We start from the raw sequence: 23,510 nt of genomic DNA on the forward strand, positions 1-23,510 counted from the left end.
GGAAGAAGCTGAGTTAAAAATAGTGACAGCCGCAGTGCCCGTTACCGGGCACATAGTACTGAGTTCTCATGTGGATGCTTTCATTTAATCCTCTTGGTGTGTATGACATTTACACTCTTTGTGACTCATGTAAAGGCTGTAAAGGCTGAGTTGGGTAACTTGTCCACAGTCACACTACTAACAAGGAGCTGGGCTAGACTTTTAAACCCCACTCCGACTTCACAATCTATATTCTTAACTGTTATTCTTTATTCCAGGACTTAGCAAACTATGGCCCATGGGCCAAATCCAGCATTCCTGTCTTTGTACAGACCTCAAGCTAAGGATGTGTTTTACACTTTCAAATGGTTGAAAAAAATTAAAGAAGACAAATTTCCTGACCGATGAAAATTATGTGAAATTCAGATTTCAGTGTCCCTAAATGAGGTGTTGTTGGAACACAACCGTACTGCCTGTGGCTACTTATGTGATAATACAGCAGAGTTGAGTAGTTGTTACAGAGACCCTGTGGCTTGAAAAGCCTAACATATTTTCTATCTGGTCTTTTCTCTGTACTCTTCCTCAATGATTGTTTTGAGATTCCAATTGTTTAGAGAGTAACTGTGGGATTTATATACAGCCTGTCTTCTCCTGTTACCTGCCTTTTGTTTGTTCCATATGAACATCAATCAAATGATGAATGTGTGTATAAAAGGAGCTCATCTTTAAATTATTTGTATTTTATCTTTTTTAACAGACAGAGGAATGATTTGTTGCTGGATAACATTTGAGACTCTTGATGATAACCTGTTCTGTCCTTACTGTGTACTGGAGCTCTTTGTGGTTTACAAGGCTCTCACATCCATTTATTGAGCTGGTTATTTTTAAACCTCCAAGTGTCTTAGATGTGGAAATCACTCTATTTTCTTTCCTTTGTAGTGGTTTGCTGTCTTCTGATTATGTGGAGATTCACTACGAAAATGGAAAACCACAGTACTCTAAGGTATGGTCAATAGCACATGGACATCCTGTAGTATAAATATACTTAATCATAGAACTGTTCATTGCACACTTCATTGCTTTGTTGTCTATCTCACTAAAAATCTCTGGCCTCTTATACAAGGCTATTATTTTTAAATTTAAAATAAGTTTAGGAGAAATTGATTAAAATTTACAAATGTTTGAGGTAACATTAGAGACTCCAGCCAATAAAGAAATGATCATTGTTTTGGTGATACATACAGTATCTTATGTAAGTGAACGGTATCAAGAGCTCTCCAGTTCCATGGCAGCACTAGGCTCATGCGCAGAGAAATTGAATGATCAGACTGGGTGGGCTGTTAGAGTGACTGTTTAGTCCAAGGGACTTTGGTACCCAAGAAGGACAGAGGACAGATGGGGAAAGGAAGATGTCGGGGAACGTTCTCCCTCTCAGTCTTCACAACAATTCTCTGAGGTGGGTATTATTATTCCTGCTGCGCAAAGGAAGAAATTGAAGTGGAAAGAGGACACATAAGCCTTCTCAAGGCTACCAAGCATTGTCATATAAATACAGTGGGGTGCTTGATTTCCTTCATTTGGAACAGGTTAACTGTTCTCTTCCTGGAAGATCAATAAGGAAAAGTGGGTTTCGATTAAAACGAGAGAGAGATTACTTGTGTGTAAGGAACACAGTTGATCTCCACCAGCCCGGGTGAAAATCCCTGGAATGGCTGCATCCGGAGACTCTGATTTGTAAGAAGGCCACAGAGTGCCATGGAGCCTAAGCAGCGTCCATCGGTGCCATGGGAATGGGACACAAACAGGGAAACAAAAAAAGGGGGGAAACATTACTGGGTTTTTTCCTTGATTGCTAATGAGCACTGGCACAAAAGTGGACCTTTCATGTGTGGGTTTGTTGGGTTGTACAGTGTGGAGACCTGGGCTTGTCAGTCTGATAACCTCTTAACAAGTATTTATAGGTGGTGTGAACTGAGATTACTGCCATGAGGAGTCATGGCATTTCTCAGGATTTATAACTGTCCAACTAACAGCTGGGACGTTTGTAGTTTGATGTGCGTTCCAAACCTTTGAATTTTATGCCCTAGATTAAGAACTTCCATATATTATTCTTACTAGTCTGTCAGTTCTCACCTTAGGCTGCATCTGGGGGGGTTGTTGAATCTCCCTAAAAGTTAATGCTGTGGAAAGTGAACAGAAATGCTAAATCAAGCACGGGAACAGTGCTGCCTGGCATTTGTACGAAACAAAGCTTCTGTCAGCTGTGCCAGTGCTGTGAGCACTGCAGATGCTGAATCATGAGTCTGGAGAAGAGAAGATTGCATGAGACCTTTACAGACTCAGCAAATGAACCACCTTTGCAGGCTGCGGTAACCTGATCCAAACTTTTCACAAGAAGGTCTTTTTTTAAAAAAAGAAATGAAATAGCTAATTGGCCTTCAGAGGTCATTTGAGGTCCCAAATGGAGGCCTTATCATGAATAAGACACGTCAAATCTTGCATCAGCTGTAACTAAAACTTAAAACAAAGGGTATTTTAACTCTGACAAAAGAAGTGTTCATTGCAGTTTGTTTTTGTAGTCATTGCTTTTTTTCTTATTTATGACCCGTTTTCTCCAGACAGTTTATATACCCAAACTTACTTGCTTTATATATAATGAATGAATGAATGGTAACAGTCTGTTTTTTATGTGTATGTATCTATACAAACACTCCAAAACCTGAGATGATAAGGTACACATTATCTTGTGGGAGAATTTTTTTTAAAAATAAATTTATTTATTCATTTTTGGCTGTGTTGGGTCTTCATTTCCGTGTGAGGGCTTTCTCTAGTTGCAGCGAGCGGGGGCCGCTCTTCATCGCAGTGCGCGGGCCTCTCACCGTCGCGGTCTCTCTTGTTGCGGAGCACGGGCTCTAGACGCGCAGCCTCAGTAGTTGTGGCTCACAGGCTTAGTTGCTCCGCGGCATGTGGGATCTTCCCAGACCAGGGCTTCCCAGACCACTGCACCACCAGGGAAGCCCCGTGGGAGCATTTTTTAACCTAACAATATTATAGACATTTTAGCATTCATTAAAAATTCTTCTAAACTTTTATTTTAAAAAAATGTATTCGGCTTCCCTGGTGGCGCAGTGGTTGAGAATCCGCCTGCCGATGCAGGAGACACGGGTTCGTGCCCTGGTCCGGGAAGATCCCACATGCCACGGAGCGGCTGGGCCCGTGAGCCATGGCCGCTGAGCCTGCGCGTCCGCAGCCTGCGCTCCGCAACGGGAGAGGCCACAACAGTGAGAGGCCCGCATACCGCAAAAAAAAAAAAAAAAAAAAAATGTATCATATTGTTTCCAATTCATTTGCTATAATTTGTTTAATCCCATAGTGATAGACATTTAGATTGCTTCTACTCTTTCACTGTACAAATAACTTTAAGGAAACACTTCTTTAATAATTGATTAAGGTTTAATTTTAACCCAGAGAATGGAATTTTCTGGGTTAAAGAGTTGGTATATTTTTAAGGCTTTTGCTACATATCGACAGTTGTTTTTTTCTGAAAGTTTGTATAAATTCATGCTCCTACTACCATTACATACACGTTTTTAAAAGCATGTTTTTAAACTTCACATTGCCTTCCATGTTGTTTAAGAAAATCTTGGGCTTCCCTGGTAGCGCAGTGGTTGAGAGTCCGCCTGCCAATTCAGGGAACACGGGTTCGTGCCGCGGTCCGGGAAGATCCCACATGCCGCGGAGCGGCTGGGCCCGTGAGCCGTGGCCGCTGCGCCTGCGCGTCCGGAGCCTGTGCTCCGCAACGGGAGAGGCCACAACGGTGAGAGGAAGAAAATCTTTGTATCAAGTACCAGAAAAGAAAATCAGTATGTAAGAATGGCTAGATTAAATGAGCCTGTTTTTACACCTGTGCAACCTTTCTTCCAAAGATCTCAAACTATTTAGACAAAAGTACATGTGCGTGCACGCGCACTCACACGCACACACACCATTATTCACATGACTAGGGAGGAACAGAATCGCTAAGAGGCAGCTTGGCTTTGAAGTGAAATCTAAATGTGGACGTTTAAAATATTCTGGGAATGAGAGTCGAACAAAATGATGAGCCACACTTTGGAGGAACCTGTCTAGGTCTTCCCATATCACAGCTATGGAGCCCCTACCTAGTTCCGACTTCTAGTTAAGAAGAGGCTAAAGTCTTAGGCTTTTACTTTTATTGGATGAAAGTGGGCTAAGTGGGCTTCTTTCCTTGTGAAGCAAATATAGGAACTGGAGAGATCAACAGATTAAGTAGGCAGTATAGAATAGGTGCCAGGTATTAGCAAACGCACGTGGAAGAACTTCCCTTCTGCACCAACAGAGCGATAGCTTTTGTTAGAGTTCCCAGCACAGTGCTTTGCACACAGTATGTGACAAAACAACTTTGTCGATTTGTTGGTCAACTTTGTTGATGAACCTCTTAAAAATAAGTTAATTTTTAGTATGTCAGTTCTTCTAAAGGAGTTAGGCATCAGTATGATGGTATAATAGTTATTTTCAAATTTAATATATTTCTATTAAATCCCTTTTAGGTGAACCATTAACTTTAAATGCTTACTAATACTTTGGTAAGAACTGCCACCTGGCCAACAGTGTAAGACTGAATAGATGGATACAGTACTTCTGTTCCTACTTCCCTTTATTACTCTTCATCCTTATGGGGTGGGGAAATTGTCCTTTCCTAGCTCTATTTTCTCACCCTGGCTTCTTTCTGTCCCCTTGCTCCCTCTTGCCCAGGGAAAGAAGAACGACTTAACTGGTGGGAAGGAGCTGGGCACGGCTACATAGTCCTTTCCTCCCTTTTTTGGGTGAGATCCACCTCCCTACAGGAAGAGCACATTTTCTCTACCTGTTCTCAGTTGTGCAGTGGCAGCCCTTGTGGGTGTGGGTGGGTTGGGGGAGGGTGTCGGTTATCCCATGTTGTCTGTGCCTTGGTGGGTAAGTCTGGCTAACTTAGGGGGCAGCATTAGTAGACCCACTGGATTCTCAGCTGATCCTCTCCTCCAATGTAGCAACACTAAAATTGAAGGTGATATTTTGATCCCTATTTCACCTGTGTCACTCTCTCTTTTGATTTTAAACTTGGATGGGTACCACTTCACACCCTCTAGGATGGCTATCACCAAAAACATGGACAGGGCTTCCCTGGTGGCGCAGTGGTTGAGAGTCCGCCTGCCGATGCAGGGAACACGGGTTCGTGCCGCGGTCCGGGAAGATCCCACATGCCGCGGAGCGGCTGGGCCCGTGAGCCATGGCCGCTGAGCCTGTGCGTCCGGAGCCTGTGCTCCGCAACGGGAGAGGCCACAACAGTGAGAGGCCCGCATATCACAAAACAAAAGAAAACAAAACACACAAAAAAAACCATGGACAATAGCAAGTGCAGACAAGGATTTGGAGAACTGGAGCCCTCTTATACTGTTGATGGGAATGGAAAATGGTGGATCTGCTTTGGAAAAGAGTTCGGCAGTTCCTCAAAAAATGAAGCATAGAATTATCTTGTGACCCAGCAATTCTACATCTCGGTATATATCCAAGTGAATTGAAAATGTATGTCCAAAAAAAAAAATTTGTACATGGATGTTTATAGCAGTGTTATTCATAATAGCAAAAAAATGAAAACAAACCAAATGTCCATCAGTTGGTGAATAAATAAACAAAACATGGTATATTATTCAGCTATAAAAAGGAATGAAGTACTGATTGATACATGCTGCAACATGGATGAATCTTATAAACATTACGCTAAATGAAAGAAATTAGTTGCAAAGGACCACATATTATGTGGTTCCATTTATTTGAACTGTCCAGAGTAGGGAAATTCATAGAGGCTGAAAGTATATTAGTGGTTGCCACGGCCTGGGGGAGGTTAGGGAGGTATAAGGAGTAATGGGGAATGACTGCTAATGGGCAAAGGATTTCCTTTTGAGGTGATAAAAATATCCTGGAATTAGAAAGTGGGGATTGTTACACAACCCTGTTTTAATATACTAAAAATCACTGAATTATACTCTATAAAAGAGCATCTTAAAATAAAAAACTTCTCAGGTAGGTAATGGGAGTTTATTTACCCACTGTCACAACAAACATAAATCCTCTGGTCCTTTCAGATTGGTCTTGTCACTTAGGCTCATGAAGAAGCCATTCTTATTTATCTATTAAACAGATACTGATTTAACTCACTCTGATCTAGTCACTGATCTAGGAGCTGGATGTGCATTAGTGAACCAAGAAGATAAAAATCCCTGTCCTTGTGGGTTGTATATTCTATTCTCGCCTTTGTTCTTTTGTCATTTTAATCACGTCGCCCTCCTAGAATGTTTTTATGCTTTCCTTATCAAATCATTACCATGGTTCATCTCAAGCTCACTTTGTCCATGAAGGCTTCTTGGCAGAGACTATAGTCAGAGGGGATGGGCTTCTGTGGGCAAGGCTCCTGACTGGGAGGCTAAAAAAATTCCCCAGGAAATTAAGAGAGCAGACCACACTGGCTCCTTACAAAGCTATTTTAAATTTGAATAGTATGATTTGTGTGAACTATTAAAAATGTATACAGCATTAAAATATATATAGTACAGCCAAACTGTTCTCATACCTGAACATGTTTTTCCCCTTGAGTTTAATGAAGGTAAATAATTAAAAGGGTGTTGAATTCTCAAGTTGTCCAATTCTCTGAAATGTTTTTTGTGTCCTTATTCTGTAGTATTCAAATTCAGGTACATGTGTCCCATTATAGATTTTTAAAAAAATTTATTTATTTATTTTTGGCTACGCTGGGTCTTTGTTGATGCACGTGGGCTTTCTCTAGTTGTGGTGAGCGGGGGGCTACTCTTCGTTGCAGTGCACGGACTTCTCATTACGGTGGCTTCTCTTGTTGTGGAGCGTGGGCTCTAGGCACGTGGGCTTCAGTAGTTGTGGCACGTGGGCTCAGTAGTTGTGGCTTGCGGGCTGTAGAGCGCAGGCTCAGTAGTTGTGGTGCATGGGCTTAGTTGCTCCGCGGCATGTGGGCTCTTCCTGGACCAGGGCTCAAACCCATGTCCCCTGCACTGGCAGGCGGATTCCTAACCACTGCACCACCAAGGAAGCCCATAGATTTTTAAAAACATTTCTTTTTTTGTAACCTGCCCAATGATTTATTAAGTAGATTGATATATCATGCTAGCTGACAAGTTTGAAGTATTTAAAGATATGCATATAGAATAATCACTTGAGTATAGTGTCAGAGTTTTTAATGACCATATTCAGAACCTGGAATATCATAATATACACATTTGTGAGATGTGGCCTGTGGAGTTTCTTTTCAAATGTTTATCCAGATGTACAGGAGTTGATTGAAAACATCAGTGCCTGGTCACCATGAATGACCAGGTTTATGAGGGTTTCTTAAGCAATGAAGATAATAAGAATTGGCTGCTTGAACTTTACTGAAGCAGATGAGATAATTAAACAGACACAAAGGTGGGGCAATTTTAAAATAAATTATATTGAAACGATAGGTTCTGTTTCCAATAGGTTCTATTTAAAATGAGTAGGGCTTCCCTGGTGGCGCAGTGGTTGAGAATCTGCCTGCCGATGCAGGAGACACGGGTTCGTGCCCTGGTCCGGGAAGATCCCACATGCCGCGGAGCAACTAAGCCCGTGAGCCATGGCCGCTAGGCCTGCGCGTCCGGAGCCTGTGCTCCGCAACGGGAGAGGCCACAACAGTGAGAAGCCCGCATACCGCAAAAAAAATAAAAAATAAAAATAAAAAAAAAATAAATAAAATAAAATGAGTAAAATCAAAGGGGAAGGTGGGGGAGGGATAAATTAGGAGTATGGGGTTAAAATATACACCCTACTCTAGATAAAATAGATAACCAACAAGGACCTACTGTATTGTAGCACAAGGAACTATACTCAATATCTTGTAATAACCTATAATGTAAAAGAATCTAAAAAAGTATATAGATAGATAGATAAACTGAATCACTTTGCTGTATACCTGAAACTAACACAACATTGTAAGTCAGCTATATTCCAATTTTAAACAAAGAACAAAAGAAAGTGAAAAAAAATAAAGTGAGTAGAATCAAATCATTCCTGTCATTCAGTCAATAATACCAGGGAGCCAAATCTTTTTTTTTCCCCTCGCCAAGTTATCACTAGACTCACAGAGCTGTTATACATCTGATTAGGAAATGTGTTAAAGGAGGCACATGACTTCGGTATTTTATTATTTGCGGGAGTTGCCTGATGGTTTCCAATGGGGTTGTTTGAGCATTATCTGGCTTGTGGGATTTTATGTGGAAGTGGTGGGCTGAGAAAGTTGGGGAGCACACTTACTAGGAATTTTAAGTTCCTTTGACTACCCAGTAATCTTCATTTCTTAGATGTTCCATTTTTGTTGAATATAAGTAACTGACTGACAGTTTTTAATCTGAAAATGCTGATGCCCATGGAGGCACACATAGACTTGTGTCATGTGCTGAATGAGCCCGTTTTGGTTCTCCTGTCTGCTGTTTGCCTAGTCACAGATCTGTGATCCACTCATAAGTGGTGACCTCGAAGGGTCTGGCCAGCGCTCTTGAACTGTCTGAGGCCTTCCTGATTGGAGAAAGAAACACTGGAGCCTGAAGTTGTGGGATTTAGTTTGGCTTTTTGCTGTCTTTGGCAGAGCCTTTTAGCACTTTTTGAGTGTCTTCCTATTTGTACATAGAGATAGCAGTTACAGTGAGACAGTGAGTGTTCCAGATAGCTAGTTCCTTGGGTGGAGGCACCCACAGAGCTGACTACTCAGTGTCTTTGTTAACGAGGCCCTCTGCAAGGGGCCCCTCTGCAGTGACCCGCTCCTGTCATCCTGATATCCAAGAGGGAATACGTCTTCTTAACGGGGATTTATTTAATATGAAATATCCGAAGATGTTACTTTGTAGTGGTGTTAACAAAATGCTGCATAATCTGGAGAGTTGCCAAACAGTATTTTTCTGGTAATGCTTTCTCAAAAACTTGGTATAAATTTAGCAATAAGAAACTCAGAAAATCCTCTAATGCTACTAATACTAACACTAAATTAGAACCTGCCAAATTGCTTATAGTGCTTAATATAATTCCACAATTTAGATATTAAAGCTTTCTTATGATGATAAACATCAGGGATTAGATGTTACCACAAATATCATTTAAAGTCGAGAAAATATGGTGATCCACATCCAGACATACAGGGAACCAAACAGTTCCCTTCAGATAATATTCTGCCTTAATTAAAACAGGTACCAATGACCTTTATATTGAGAGAGCATCAACCTTCAGCAAGTGAATGAAACTGAAATCTAAGAAAGGACTTGGACATATTTTTTGGGGGGAAAAAGATTGTTTGTAGGAAAATCTAAAAAACAGAGCTCTTCTTAGAAAGGTCAAGTAAATATGACAGTGTTTGCTGTGTACTTCTAACAATCACCTGACTTAAGATAGCCTTTTGGTGTGACACAAAGTGCTAAATAACTGGTTTGATGGAATTTACAGTTACCTATGGTTGTCTTTAGAATAATGGGAAGAGTCTGAAATTTAATTGCCAAATATCAACCTGGATTCTCAAATTACTGAAATGTGTGATACCATTTGTGCTTATAAGTTCCAGAGTTGAAAATGCAGATAGAACTTGACATATTATATAGAAGTCAATATTTATATATAGAGTTGCTCTTTGAGAACGGAAAAGCAATCCTTCACAAAATAGTAAAAATACTAGAATACCAATTTTAGAAACCAACATTGAAAGTGTATATTATAGTTACTAAAAGGAAACAAACAGTTCGTTGGGGAGTGGTGATTTGATGTGTGGGTGAAGCCCTTTAGGCACTTAAGTAGCCTCTGAGGCTATTGTAATACACTTTAGTAAGCAGTGATCAAGATGAATGTAAATCATTAATAAAAAGTCATAGTCAGTATTCTCTTTAAGGAATTTGTGATTAACATATACACAGTACTGTATATAAAATAGGTAACCAACAAGGGCCTGCTGTATAGCACAGGGAACTATATTCAATATTTTGTAATTACCTATATGGGAAAAGAATCTGAAAAAAATGAGATATATATGTATGTATAACTGAATCCCTTTGTGATACACCTGAAACTAACACAACATTGTAAATCAACTCTACTTCAATATAAAATAAATAAATAAAAGAAGACAAATAGGAAGCTTCTGGTTAGGCAATGTGGATTCAGTGCTTATATTTATCTCAATTTCCTGGTAATAAGACACTCAAATAACAGTTAAGGAATTTTTTAAAAGGGTGTAAGGGTTTCCCTGGTGGCGCAGTGGTTGAGAGTCCGCCTGCCGATGCAGGGGACGCGGGTTCGTGCCCCGGTCCGGGAAGATCCCACGTGCCGCGGAGCGGCTGGGCCCGTGAGCCATGGCCGCTGAGCCTGCGCGTCCGGAGCTTGTGCTCTGCAACGGGAGAGGCCACAGAAGCGAGAGGCCCGCGTACCAAAAAAAAAAAAAAAAAAAAAGGGTGTAAACTCACAAGGATAAAGACAAGAGAAGAAAAGACAGCTGATCAGAAGTGTCCGTAAAATTGTAGGTGATAGAAAGCAGACGAATGAGGAGTAGTTGTCTTAGGTTTGAGTTTTTTCTTGCTTTGCTAAGTTCCGCTGGGACAAAACCAAGCCAAACAAAGCCAACTTGTGTCCCTGCACCCAGAAAGCCCCAGGAATTGAAGGTTCCAGAAAACAGAAAGATTGGTTGAAAGTCTACATGGAGAGGATACTAAACTCCTGATCTACTCCCTACCCCAGATAGACAGGCAGCCATTCCTTCTCTACTCTGGTAGAAAAGCTCGGCTTGTAGAGAAAAATGGAAAGGAGGGGTGTTATCAGAGAAGTAATAGAAGTTTCCCAGAACTGAAGTGCATGCATTTTCTTTTTAAAAATATTTTAATGGATATATTATTTATTACCTGCGCTGCCACAAGCTCAAATATGTTTCATGAGGAGTCTGAGTTTTTTTTTTTTAATTTTTATTTTATATTGGACTATAGTTGATTTACAATGTTGTGTTACTTTCCGGTGTACAGCAAAGTGATTCAGTTACATATATTATACATATATCCATTCTTTTTCAGGTTCTTTTCCCATATAGATTATTACAGCATATTGGGTAGAGTGCATTTTCTTGATTCAAAGATGCCACAGAGTGCCCAGTGCAATCAGTAAGCAAAGTCCCCACTGAGGCACATCCTGAGATTTCGTGAAAATGGGTGTGAATAGAATTTCCTACAGTCTTCTTGAAAGGGGAAAAATAGATTGTATAGACAGTGTCAACAATTAGAATAATTTTCAGTTCTCAACAGCAGCATTAGAAGCTTTAAGACCGTGCACAATGCCTTTGAAATGCTGAGAGAAAATAATTTCCTGTCTAGAATTCTCTACCCACCCACAAGATCAATCTAGTGTGAAGAGAGAAAAAGGGGTTTTCAAACATGCAAGTTCTCATCAAATTTATCTTCTACAAACACTTTTTCAACAAATTACCAGGGGATGTATACCTCCAGGAAAGGGGACCTTGAATGGAGAAGACATGGGATCTAGGATTCAATACAGAAAGGGGACAGAGGAGTGCCCAGGATGAGGCTACAGACAAGTCCTGTAAAGCGGCTGTGCATCAGGCCCAGCAGGAGGGTGAAGCAAGAGGGGTGTCTCCAGGAACAAAACGGATGTGATAAATTACCTGATGTGTTGGACCATACTAGAAGAGTTGTAGATAATGTTTTAGATAATAGGGTCTATGTACGTGCTAAATACAGGGAAAAGCAAAGAAGAAAATAAAAGTTCTCGAAAACATTTAAAATGGAGCAAAAAAGACAAGGTAGTCAGAGTGGCACAGCTATGAACAATATGTGTATAGTCATAATACAAACACTAAATAACGATTGAACCAAAAGCCTGTGATGTGTGTTGGAATGTATGGGGGGTGAGAGGGGATTTCAAGATTCTATATTAGATTTTTATCTAATATTTTTATCTAATATTCTATATTAGATTCTATATTATCTATTCTATATTCTAATTTCGAAAGTGAAATAAATCAGGACATAACAGTATAAATATTCCATTCAGAAATACATTGGTAAACAACAGAAGAAACAGCTAAGTGTTCAAAATGTGTCGGTGGTGAGAGAAAGCGACAGGAAACTGCTGTGTTTTTTAAAACAGTCCTCGCAGTTACTATTTGCCTTTGAAAACTGAGTTCATATATTATTACTAAAAAAATTTAAAAACTGATTTTAAAAGGTAAGAAAGCAAATCCTCAAGCTTTGTGTAGTTTTCCGTAAAAAATGGTTCTAATCAGCACCTTTGGGGGCTTCTCCTCAGTGACGTAGAAGACTTTATTCCCTAACAATATCTGGTAAGTGTCTACTCCCTCACATGCTTAAGAAAGGTATATAAGTTGTTCCAGTTGCACTGGTGTCTTAGTCCTCTGTTAAAGGCTTTTCTCCTTCATTACATTGAATATACACCTGCTTCTTATAGAAAAGTTGAAAAATCTCCTAGTGCTCTTTGAGATTTCCTATCAAACAGAAGGAGTTTCTAGGATCATCCTTGCCTTTCTTTTTGCTTTACAGAATCATCCCAAAGAGTGAATCGTGATGGAGAAAGCATAATTTATCAATGACATCTTCTTCTGCATTGCAGGGTGGAGAGCACTGTTATTACCATGGAAACATCAGAGGTATCAAGGACTCCAGGGTGGCTCTGTCGACCTGCAATGGACTTCAGTATGTGGGACTGTCATTGGGCGAATGAACTTGGTTTCATCCATTCACCCTTTCCATCTTGTCTTTCATAGTTATTTTAGTGACTCTTCTGTACCAGTCTTGGGTTAGAGAGTGGATGTGGAGTCATGAACAAGGAAGGCAAAGTCCCTGCTCTCTTAACACAGAGTTTGCCGGTGATTTAGAGATTAAACAAATGATTATACAGATAATTATTTAGTTGCCATTTTGGTGGGTACTGTGAAGGGGAAGGACAGGGACTTTTGGGATGACCGACCCTACTCCAGAAAGGTTTCCCAGAGGTATCCCCCAGAGGAAATATCACTCAGCGTAACCTAAGGATAAGCAGGAGGTGGCCAGGCAAGGGTGGGGTTTGAAAGAGAGGAGAACATGCTTCGGCTTTCAGGCAGGCTCTTAAAAACCATCTGTAGGTGCCTTTTAGACTCGAACACAGTAACACTTCATGTAAAGGTCTGTTGTGGCCATGTGATGAAAGGGATCTTGAAAATCCTATCTCCACGCTTTATAAAAAAAATCCTATGTCTCTCAAAATTAAATGCGATTTTCAACACAGAGTCTTAATGGAAATTCGCAACTTGCAAGCATAAAGATACTTCTTTTTTGCCTCTTCAGAATCAGATGGTTTTAGCTTTTCCTTATACATGAAGAACCTGTCTATTTTCTCACAGATGATATTGGATTTGCATAACAAATTTGTGCTAGCTGTACACGGTTCTATAATAATAACTTGAGATACTGGAACAGCATGAATAGTTCTATCCCAGTTTAATCTTCTTATCTGTCCATTTAATTTCAAAAATTAATTATGCCAGGTATAATGTGTATGCACTTGGTGTACACTTTTTACACTCTCTGTAGCCTATATGTTGTCTAGTGCAGTGGTGGGACCACAGTGTGATTCCATGCAGGTATGTGAATTTGATTTGGGACAGTATAAAGGTATTTATTCAGATACAGTCTTTATTTTTAAAGACATACTATGTTTGCTATATTTGTTAACTCTCTGCTCCTGTGGTTTATTTTCATAGTGGTATGTTTGAAGATAATACCTTTGTGTATATGATAGAACCACTGGAGCTGGTTTATGATGAGGTGAGTCTGACTGTGACATCAATTTCCTTATGGTTTCCTTTTCCTTACTTTCCCAGCATCTTTGTTTTTGAGCAATAAAGAGGCAATCTGGTAGATTTCAAAGTGCATTAATCTATAGCACCTTATTTCACACTTGGACTCATACCATGAGTTTTGAAGCCTAAGTTGTACATCCCAGGTCACATACCCGTAAGGCATAGTAAGAGGCATCAAACCTAGGTTTTCTAAAGCTAAGACCAGTTCTTCCCAGTCTACTGAAAGAGCAGAGAGGATGCTTTGTTTTGTACTGACCACCTTATTTTCCTTTAAGCTAGCTTTTATTCTCACGGTCTTTAGATAATTGTATGCTGTAAGCAAGTACATAACTTTTGTGAGTCTAAGAATCTTCAGTGGGGAAATCTGTGGGTTGAACTATGATTACATTATACAATATTTAGTTTTCTTTTGAGATAGGGCAGAAAATAATGTTAGGAGTCATGTATAGGCCAGCAACCTAGATAAGAAATCAAGAAGGCATTATGCTGAGTGAAATAAATCAGCCAGGGAAAAACAAATACTGTATAATTTCACTTACATGTGGAATCTAAAAAAACTGAACTCGTAAACAGAGAATAGATTAGTGGTTACCAGAGGCCAGTGGGAGAAATGAATGAAAATGGTCAAAAGGTACAAACTTCCAGTTATAAGACAAATTCTGGGGATGTAATGTACAGAATGCAACTATCGTTAACAATACAGTATTGTATATTTGAAAGCTGCTAAGAGAATAGATTTTAAAAGTTCTCATCACAAGAAAAAAATGTGTAACTATGTGAGGTGATGGATGTTAGCTAAACTTATTGTGGTGATCGTTCTTTAATATATACATATATCAAATGATTATGTTGTACACTTTAAACTTATCCAATGCTATATTTCAATAAGATCTCAATAAAACTGGAAAAAAGGTAAATCATGTACTCTAATCATGTTGCTCACTAATAGAAGGCAACCAAATTTAATATTTTATATATATATTAAAAAATATTGTAATGAAGGCTTTCTACATACTGGGTAGTATTTTAGGAGCTGGAGATACAGTGGTGAACAAAATAGGCACAGAGCCTGAGCCCAGTAGGGCTTGTAATCTACAGGGGCAGAGACAGGAATAAATAGGTTAATAAGTAATTGCATATGGTATGTTAGATAATGCATGCTAAGGAGAAAAAATGAAGCCAGGAAAGTGGAGAGGAGAGTTAAAATTTATATTTTAACACACAATGAGGTGGTGAGTTTTGAATGAAAACCCTCAGGAAATTAGGGGGCTGGAAAAGCATTGCAGGAGAAGAGCAAATGCAAAGGCCCTGAGGCAGGAGTATTCCCAGCGTGTTCTAGGAACTGTGAGGAACCCAACTAGGTAGGAGAGGAGCAGACAGGGGAGAATGGTAGGAGGTGAAGGCACTAAGAGGTAACAGTAGGGGAGTCATATCAGTGAAAAGAACTGCTAATGGGAAAAGAATAGTTTGAAAGTGATAGAGTCAGGATATTGCAATCATTGATGGGGAACAGAAAAAAAATTTTTTTTAATCTTTAGAGATTTCAAATGTAGACAAAATAATTTTGAGACAGGAAATAGTCATTCAGGCTATTGACAAGAACAGTTGACAAATGTTTATTTTCTTTATGTTGCTGTGTATGTATGAATATGGGATAATTTCAAATTTGAGGCAGAAAAGTCATTAAGTTTTAAATGTTTTATGTTTGAATAAACCAGTATTATTTTTCAACTAGTAATTATAAAAATGACCAGATAATGAAGACCATCCCACCTAGATAAAGACATTTTGATTAAGTAAAATATTTTTCCCCTACTCCAATTGTAGGTAGATAACCTGTACAGAGCAAAATTATTTGACTCATCAAGCAAAAAATTGACTTTGATTTCTGGCATTGATTAATAACCCTGACTCTAAAACAAAACAAAACAAAACAAAAACAAAAACAAAGAGCAAAACAAAAAACCCAAAATAACAACTCCCTAAGCCTTGAGTTTTTAAATAGGTAAAATGAGATAATTTCTCATTACATCCCTAGTAGGGCAATTTTACACATTTGATGAATTAATAAATATATGTGACTATGTCCATTAAACTCTTGAAGAAATTTATAAACTGTTATTATCATAATGTTTAAAGTGTTGCTTTTGCATTGTTAAACCCATAATCATATTCTTTAGGAGCTGATTGTTATATACTTCATGCCTTTTCTTTTTTGCCTTCCTTTTTTACTGCCTGCCTTTCATTCATGATGTAATGATTACATAATCATGTAATGATTTATCCTCATTTTCATCATGGGTAGAGGGAAAGGAACAGTGCTTGAAACTTTAAATTAGTCAGTTTTAAAAATTATGTTGCTGGTTGTGAGTTTCATCACTCTATATCTTTCTTTTCACCTGATACCGGAATTAAGAGTTTAGTCTACTTGAATTTAGATTTAAAAAAAATACAGTCCATTAAAAAAAAAAATTAATTATTTATTTATTTAGACTGCGTTGGGTCTTCGTTGCTGCGCGCGAGTTTTCTCTAGTTGCGGCGAGCGGGGGCTACTCTTCGTTGCGGTGCGCGGGCTTCTCATTGCGGTGGCTTCTCTTGTTGCGGAACACGGGCTCCAGGTGCATGGGCTTCAGTAGTTGTGGTGCACGGGCTTAGTTGCTCTACAGCATGTGGAATCTTCCCGGTCCAGGGCTTGAACCTGTGTCTCCTGCATTGGCAGGTGGATTCGTAACCACTGTGTCACCAGGGAAGTCTGAATTTAGATTTTTGATGTTTAGTTTATTATTATTATTAATTTTAATATGCTTTATAATAAGTCCAGTAATATGGATCAAGTATTTATAGTAAGAATTCATGTTATTTCTCAAGTAATAAAGAGCAAGACCTTTCATTATTGTAAGTCTTTTATGTAATCTATTAAGAACACTTTTAAAAATAACTTTTCTGATTATAAAACACTGTAAGGAATTTGGAAAAGCAAATTAAGCAAATACTTAACCAAATAGTAATTATCCATTATCCCCCAGAGATAACTTCTCCTCACCTTTCAGTGTACATTCTTCCAGTTTTTCAATGCTCCCATATTTTCAAAAATAAATTAGATCATTATTTTGTAATATAATTTTAACTCAACAATGTATCTCTCTGAGCCTCAATATTTTAATTTGTAAAATGGGGATAAAATATGCACTGTATGGAGTTCTTGTGAGGATTAAATTGGCTGACACATACTATGCACTCAGTAATGGAAGCTAATAGTAGTGATGGAAATAAGACTTTGCTAAAAGTATATTATCTAGGGCAAAGGATATGAATATTTTCCAGATTGTTGATAGAACTGCTAAATTTCTCTCTGAACTATGCTACCAATTTCTCCTACCAGCAGTGTGAAAGTGTTTTGCCTTGCAACTATAATTGACTAGAGTTATCATAATTTTTAAACCTTTGCCAACTTGAAGTCAGTAATTGGTATAGCTTTTTATATGCATTTTGAAGGAGTGTTCAAGTAGTATTCACCTTTTAAAAAATATATTCATTGTCCATTTGTGTTTTTTTCTTGTGAATTTCCTATTCATGGCTTTGAAGAAAGCCAAGGTTTAAGAGAAGCTAATGAAACTATGGTTTTATCTAAACTGGGGCAATTGGATGATGCTCTATTTTCTTGAAAATTCAAGTTTCAATAAACCATCTACTTTTCATTTTTGATAACTAACACATCAGCATATAAATGTTTCCATTTTAGGAAAGATATTAGAGAAAGTGCTAACACTGTTGCGTAGAGGTGTGATCACATCTTGCTTTTTAATTGACTACAGTTGTTTTTCTTTCAGAAAAGCACAGGTCGACCACACAAAATCGAGAAAACCTTGGCAGGACAATATTCTAAGCAAATGAAGAATCTCAGTAAGTTTTAATTAAAGAAGCCATTCTATTTTATGTACTAGGAGCCTTGACTTGGAGCTCAGTGGACATGCAGGCTTGTTGGGAAATGGAGTAGGTTTGAGATCTGGAGTGAACAGTTTGGGTGCGCAGTGGAGTGAACTGTGGCTTTCATGTAATGAAGCATGGAGAGTCATTTCTGATGGAAAGACTGAAATACGAAGCCCAGAAGTAAAGCTGTGTTAGGAACTGGAGAGTGTGGCCAGATTTAACAGAGTGATTTACAGGGAGGTTCATCCTTAGATATTCCTGGAAGTTTGCTGCTCTTTAACCAACTTTTAGTGTCTTATGGTCTTGTCCTGTGGCATCTCAAGCATGCTGATTTGGCAAAAGCTTCTTTTGGATTATTGGAGTATGTGATGTTACTTCTATAGATTAATACCCAAAATCTTTAGTAATTTATGCAAAAGCTTATGCAACACATTATTTTTAATTCTAAAATGAATTAAGCATAGTAGAATTCTTCTAAATTTTCAGATATCCAGGGTCAGGTGTTTGTAGATGAAATATGCATGTTCCAAGGAGTCTTGAATAGCTCATATTTTTTCATGAGGTTTGGAAGAAAATTATACCTTTGAATTATATTGATATTTGTGACTATGAAAATGTGAAATATTTAATGATTGGCGTGCTTTTTTCACCTTAGTTTATTTTGATTTTGAGATGACAAATGCTATCAGTGCTACTATTCCTTCATATAATATTTTCAAAACATTCTCCCATCGAAATGCAGTCAAACATAAATTTTGGTATTCTTTTTCTTTTGCACAGGTATGGAAAGCAGTGACCAGTGGCCCTTCCTATCTGAATTACAGTGGTTGAAAAGGAGAAGGAAGAGAGCAGTGAATGTGAGTGTGCGTTGAGTCGTAGGCAGGGCTCTTTCATTCAAATTGTGGGCCTGTCATCAGACTGTGGCTAAGTGTACCTAAAACGGTTTAGATTTGGGCAATTTCCTCTTACAAACAAAACCCCAAACCAAAATACCCTATGATTTGAGTCTTATGGGCATGGTGCTTTTTATTCAGCTTTCCCTGTAAGTGATATAAACTGATTTTGATGTTCTATGAACCCTGAAGGCATCTGAAGAATGTATTGTTTTAGCTCTGTTTTCAAAGCATTTTTCTTATGAAAATTGCAGTGCATTTTTTCTATTGAAAGTAGAGCAGGCTTTTTATTTGTTTATTTTTTTCTGGTATGACTTATCATATAAAATAATCTACTAACAAAAAAGTAGGGGAAGAGTTAGGTTTTGAAATGTTGACTAATCATGCTTATTTGTATTTCTTTTCAAATTAAAAACAGTTATACCACACTTTGAAGCTGGATGTATTTTTCTGAACAGAATAAATCTCTTTGACCGTTAGTATCATGATAGTTACTAAATAAGAATCATGTAATTATATAATCAACAACTGTCATAGAGCTCCCATGTATTGATAAATGTATAGGGGCTTTGTAACTGAAATTATCTTCCTAGTCTATTTCATAATAGATTAGAAAGCTGTAATGATGGGGACTGTTTAGTAATTACATGGTGAATGCTATGTAACCAAAAATTAATTCCATGGCATATAGATTGCATGGTAATTTGCTAGATAACTTAATGAGTAATTATACTGAAAATTGCACACTTTAGATAATGTTTTGCTGAATGTACTTTTGTGAAAAAATTAGACCACCAGCCATCAAAAACTTGGTTGTAGGTCAAATCATCCTCTTTTATGAGTCTGTCTTTGTATTATGGTGATTATGGAAACAATTTTTTTTAACTTAGAGATCTCTTTTTGCTTACTCTTGAAGATGCAGTTGGTAATAAGTTTTATATAGGCTATTGATGTTTCACTACAGCTCGCCCCTATCAAATACAACTGATCAATGATCATGTACTCTTCCAACTATGAAAAAGAAATAAAAGTCCAAACGACAGCTAAAATCCTTAGCCCTTGCTCTTAAAGGATTATCTAGTAGTAATCATGAGAATTTCACTCCACTGAATTAAGGTTTCTATATGATTACATTGGTACCTGTTCCAGATGTACTGTGCTATTCTTATTAAAGTTTTGTACAGTTTTTCTTTGAAGTTTTGAGTAGATGTGAATATTTTTATCATATCTTAATGCCAAAGAAATTGAGATTTATTTTAACAGAATTACACTGAACATTTTTCTCTAGAATATTTTTACATATAAAAATCAAATAAAAGCAACATGAGCTCTATCTGGATGAATACTTTAATGATAATTAAATACAGTTCTTTTCTGAATACTTGTATGTTTGCCCACACTTTACAGTCACTTTTTTTTTCATTTCCCTGACCAAGTTTCTTTGAGGATGTTCGTAAAGTGAGCAGCAAAGAGTTCTTCTGAAATTCAAAGTCAGTCTACCACTTAACAGTCAGCATCAGAGATATTTTCTATCAACCACCATTCTGACCACATATTTTTATTTTCCACAGCCATCTCGTGGTGTGTTTGAAGAAATGAAATATTTGGAACTTATGATTGTTAATGATCACAAAACGGTAAGAATATAGAATCAATGAATTTTAGATCTGACAGCTTACTTAAGAAAGAATAATAATCTTCTGTTAACTTGTGTCAAAATAAAATGTGATTCAGTGCTTAAAAGATATATGAAAACAATTATTGTCGTCCATTGGCCCTTCTTGAAGATAAAATAGGAACTTTCTTAACCATACTCTGCTTAACCATTTCCCTTATAAAATATCTTGGTTGATACCATATGACCCAGCAATCCCACTATTGGGCATATACCCAGAAAAACCATAATTCAAAAAAACACATGCACCCCAATGTTCATAGCAGCACTATTTACAATAGCCAGGACATGGAAGCAACCTAAATGTCCATTGACAGAGGAATGGATAAAGAAGATGTGGTACATATATACAATGGAATATTACTCAGCCATAAAAAGGAATGAAATTGGGTCATTTGTAGAGATGTGGATGGACCTAGAGAGTGTCATAAAGAATGAAGTAAGGGCTTCCCTGGTGGTGCAGTGGTTGAGAATCTGCCTGCTAATGCAGGGGACACGGGTTTGAGCCCTGGTCTGGGAAGATCCCACATGCCACGGAGCAACTAGGCCTGTGAGCCACAACTACTGAGCCTGTGCATCTGGAGCCTGTGCTCCGCAACAAGAGAGGCCAAGATGGTGAGAGGCCCGTGCACCGCGATGAAGAGTGGCCCCCGCTTGCCACAACTAGAGAAAGCCCTTGCACAGAAACAAAGACCCAACACAGCCGAAAATAAATACATAAATAAATTAATTTTTAAAAAATGGGTGAAGTAAGTCAGAAAGAGAAAAGCAAATATCATATAACAACGCATATATGTGGAATCTAGAAAAATGGTGTAGATGATCTTAGTTGCAAAGCAGAAGTAGAGATACAGACTTAGAGAACAAATGTATGGATACCAAGGGGGAAAGCGGTGGGTTGGGAGGAATTGGGAGACTTGGGTTGACACATATATATTATTGATACTATGTATAAAATGGACAACTGATGCGAACATGCTGTATAGCACAGGGAACTCACCTAGAGCACTGTGGTAACCTAAATTGGAGGGAAGTCCAAAAGGGAGGGGATATCTGTATGTGTATCACTGATACATTTTGTTGTGCAGTGGAGACTAACACAACATTCTAAAGCAACCATACTCCAACAAAAATTAATTAAAAAATAATAGAGTTAAAAAAATAATTTGGTTGAAGCCTAGAGCATTCTGAAGGGTCTTGGTCAGTATGCTATTTGCTAATATAGTTGTCTACAGAGGCAGATGGCCGACTGAATCCATTGTAATGTACTGCACCAGATTATATAAGGCTCTTGAGCGTCAGTGGATTTTGGCATCTTTGGGGCTCCTGAAACAAATCCTCTTCGGATACTGAGGGACAGCTGTATACTCACTACTTGTGCTGTGCTGGTAAATGTTTAATACCTGACTCTCTGAAAAAAAGCCTTGATTTATAATGTTTGTTTATATCTATGGTGTAAATACTCCCACCGTGGGTAATTTCATGCTACCAAAGTGAGGTCATTAAATGAGGACTTGGGAAAAGATGCATCCAGTTGAATCCTGAACTGGTGGGAGCTGGCTCCAGCAGCCCACTGCCCCACTTTCCAAACTGTTTAGGCCACTTGTAATTTTTGTTGTAATTACATAATTTGTTTTTTTTTAATTATATAAACTAAGACAAAGAGTAATTTGCTTTATGAAAACTAAGTTACATTTCTGGAGAGACTTTATAAAGGTGAGACTCTTAAGACATACCTAAGAGTCAGGTATAGGTGAAAAACTTGTGAAAGATTGCAGCATAAATTCTGATTGCTTTGCAAATATGTTGAAGTCCTTATTTTTCTTTAAGGAAATCAAAATTAGATTAGTAGACTATAGAATAAGGTTGTGTTTCATACAAAAATGAAAAAGTGAAATTCTAATCAGTAGAAAAGACCTTGAAACCATACATTTCTTAAAATGATGATTTAATTTATATTTAAACTTTTGAGTCTCTACTTTAACAGGTGTTTTCTATTAATTACCAAGCACTGGCTCAATTATGCTGAACATGAAGTTATGCAATAGCATTCCTCTAAGTATGGTATGCAGATTTATTTTCTGTACCAGTAGCTTTTAAGTACATTGCTTGAGATATGTCAGTAAGAACCAGAATTAGTGGAATTACATACAATTTTAAAAAAAATAATTACGTACAACTTAGGACAAATCTTCCCTGATAGGAAAGAAAACCAAATGGGTGGGTAGCTGTTTTAGATAATGAAGGCTAAAATATGAGTTTTTTTTTTTTTTCGGTACGCGGGCCTCCTGCTGCTGTGGCCTCTCGCGCTGTGGAGCACAGGCTCTGGACGCGCAGGCTCAGTGGCCATGGCTCACGGGCCCAGCCACTCTGTGGCATGTGGGATCTTCCCGGACCGGGGCACGAACCTGTGTCCCCTGAATTGGCAGGCGGACTCTCAACCACTGCGCCACCAGGGAAGCCCTAAAATATGAGTTTCTGATGGACATTAATTTCCTTGAAACCCCAAGATAATTTTTTCATCTGAATTATTTTTGTTGATTGGGGACATTGAGATTTTGTCCAGCTACTTCTCAATCCTTAACACTGTGGCATGTTGTGAAATTATGCATTTAGAAGGTTAAACTTTTTCCAACATCCAATATGTACTTTTAAAGTAGTGAAAATAGTTAAGATATATACAGTGCCTTTAAATTCACAAAGTGCATTCACATACAGCTGGTAATTGATAGAAGAATTCTCCAACCCATGACTTGTAATTCCAAATCTCTTGTTCTACCAAATCTCTATTAGGAAAATACATGAAGCCATTAATCAGAGAGCAGATCTCAGTAACTATACAAATAGGAAATGATAATTTTTTAAACATTATATATATTTTGAATTTATTTGTAAATCTTTTAAAATGGGAAGCATTTAAATAATCTTGTCTTTATCTTAGGAATAGTAAAATAATGCCCTCCTTTAAAATATTGTTTGTTTTTTTTTTTTTTTTTGCGGTACGCGGGCCTCTCCCGTTGCGGAGCACAGGCTCCGGACGCGCAGGCTCAGCGGCCATGGCTCATGGGCCCAGCTGCTCCGCGGCATGTGGGATCTT

The 23,510-nt window shown here is 38.2% G+C and overlaps 1 protein-coding gene across 5 annotated transcripts in view; it reads left to right on the forward strand.

Moving 5' to 3' along the window:
• ADAM23 (ADAM metallopeptidase domain 23) overlaps positions 1-23,510 on the forward strand; it is a 160,224-nt gene that overhangs the window by 80,050 nt on the left and 56,664 nt on the right. For all 5 annotated transcript variants that reach the window (XM_067026671.1, XM_067026674.1, XM_067026672.1 and 2 more), the window contains exons 4-9: positions 919-982; positions 12,688-12,770; positions 13,817-13,880; positions 17,746-17,818; positions 18,626-18,702; positions 20,310-20,375. In XM_067026671.1, the coding sequence (XP_066882772.1) occupies positions 919-982; positions 12,688-12,770; positions 13,817-13,880; positions 17,746-17,818; positions 18,626-18,702; positions 20,310-20,375 (427 nt within the window). The remainder of the gene's footprint in view (positions 1-918; positions 983-12,687; positions 12,771-13,816; positions 13,881-17,745; positions 17,819-18,625; positions 18,703-20,309; positions 20,376-23,510) is intronic.

Source organism: Kogia breviceps, chromosome 2, assembly GCF_026419965.1.
Source record: "Kogia breviceps isolate mKogBre1 chromosome 2, mKogBre1 haplotype 1, whole genome shotgun sequence".
Lineage (NCBI taxonomy): Eukaryota > Metazoa > Chordata > Mammalia > Artiodactyla > Physeteridae > Kogia > Kogia breviceps.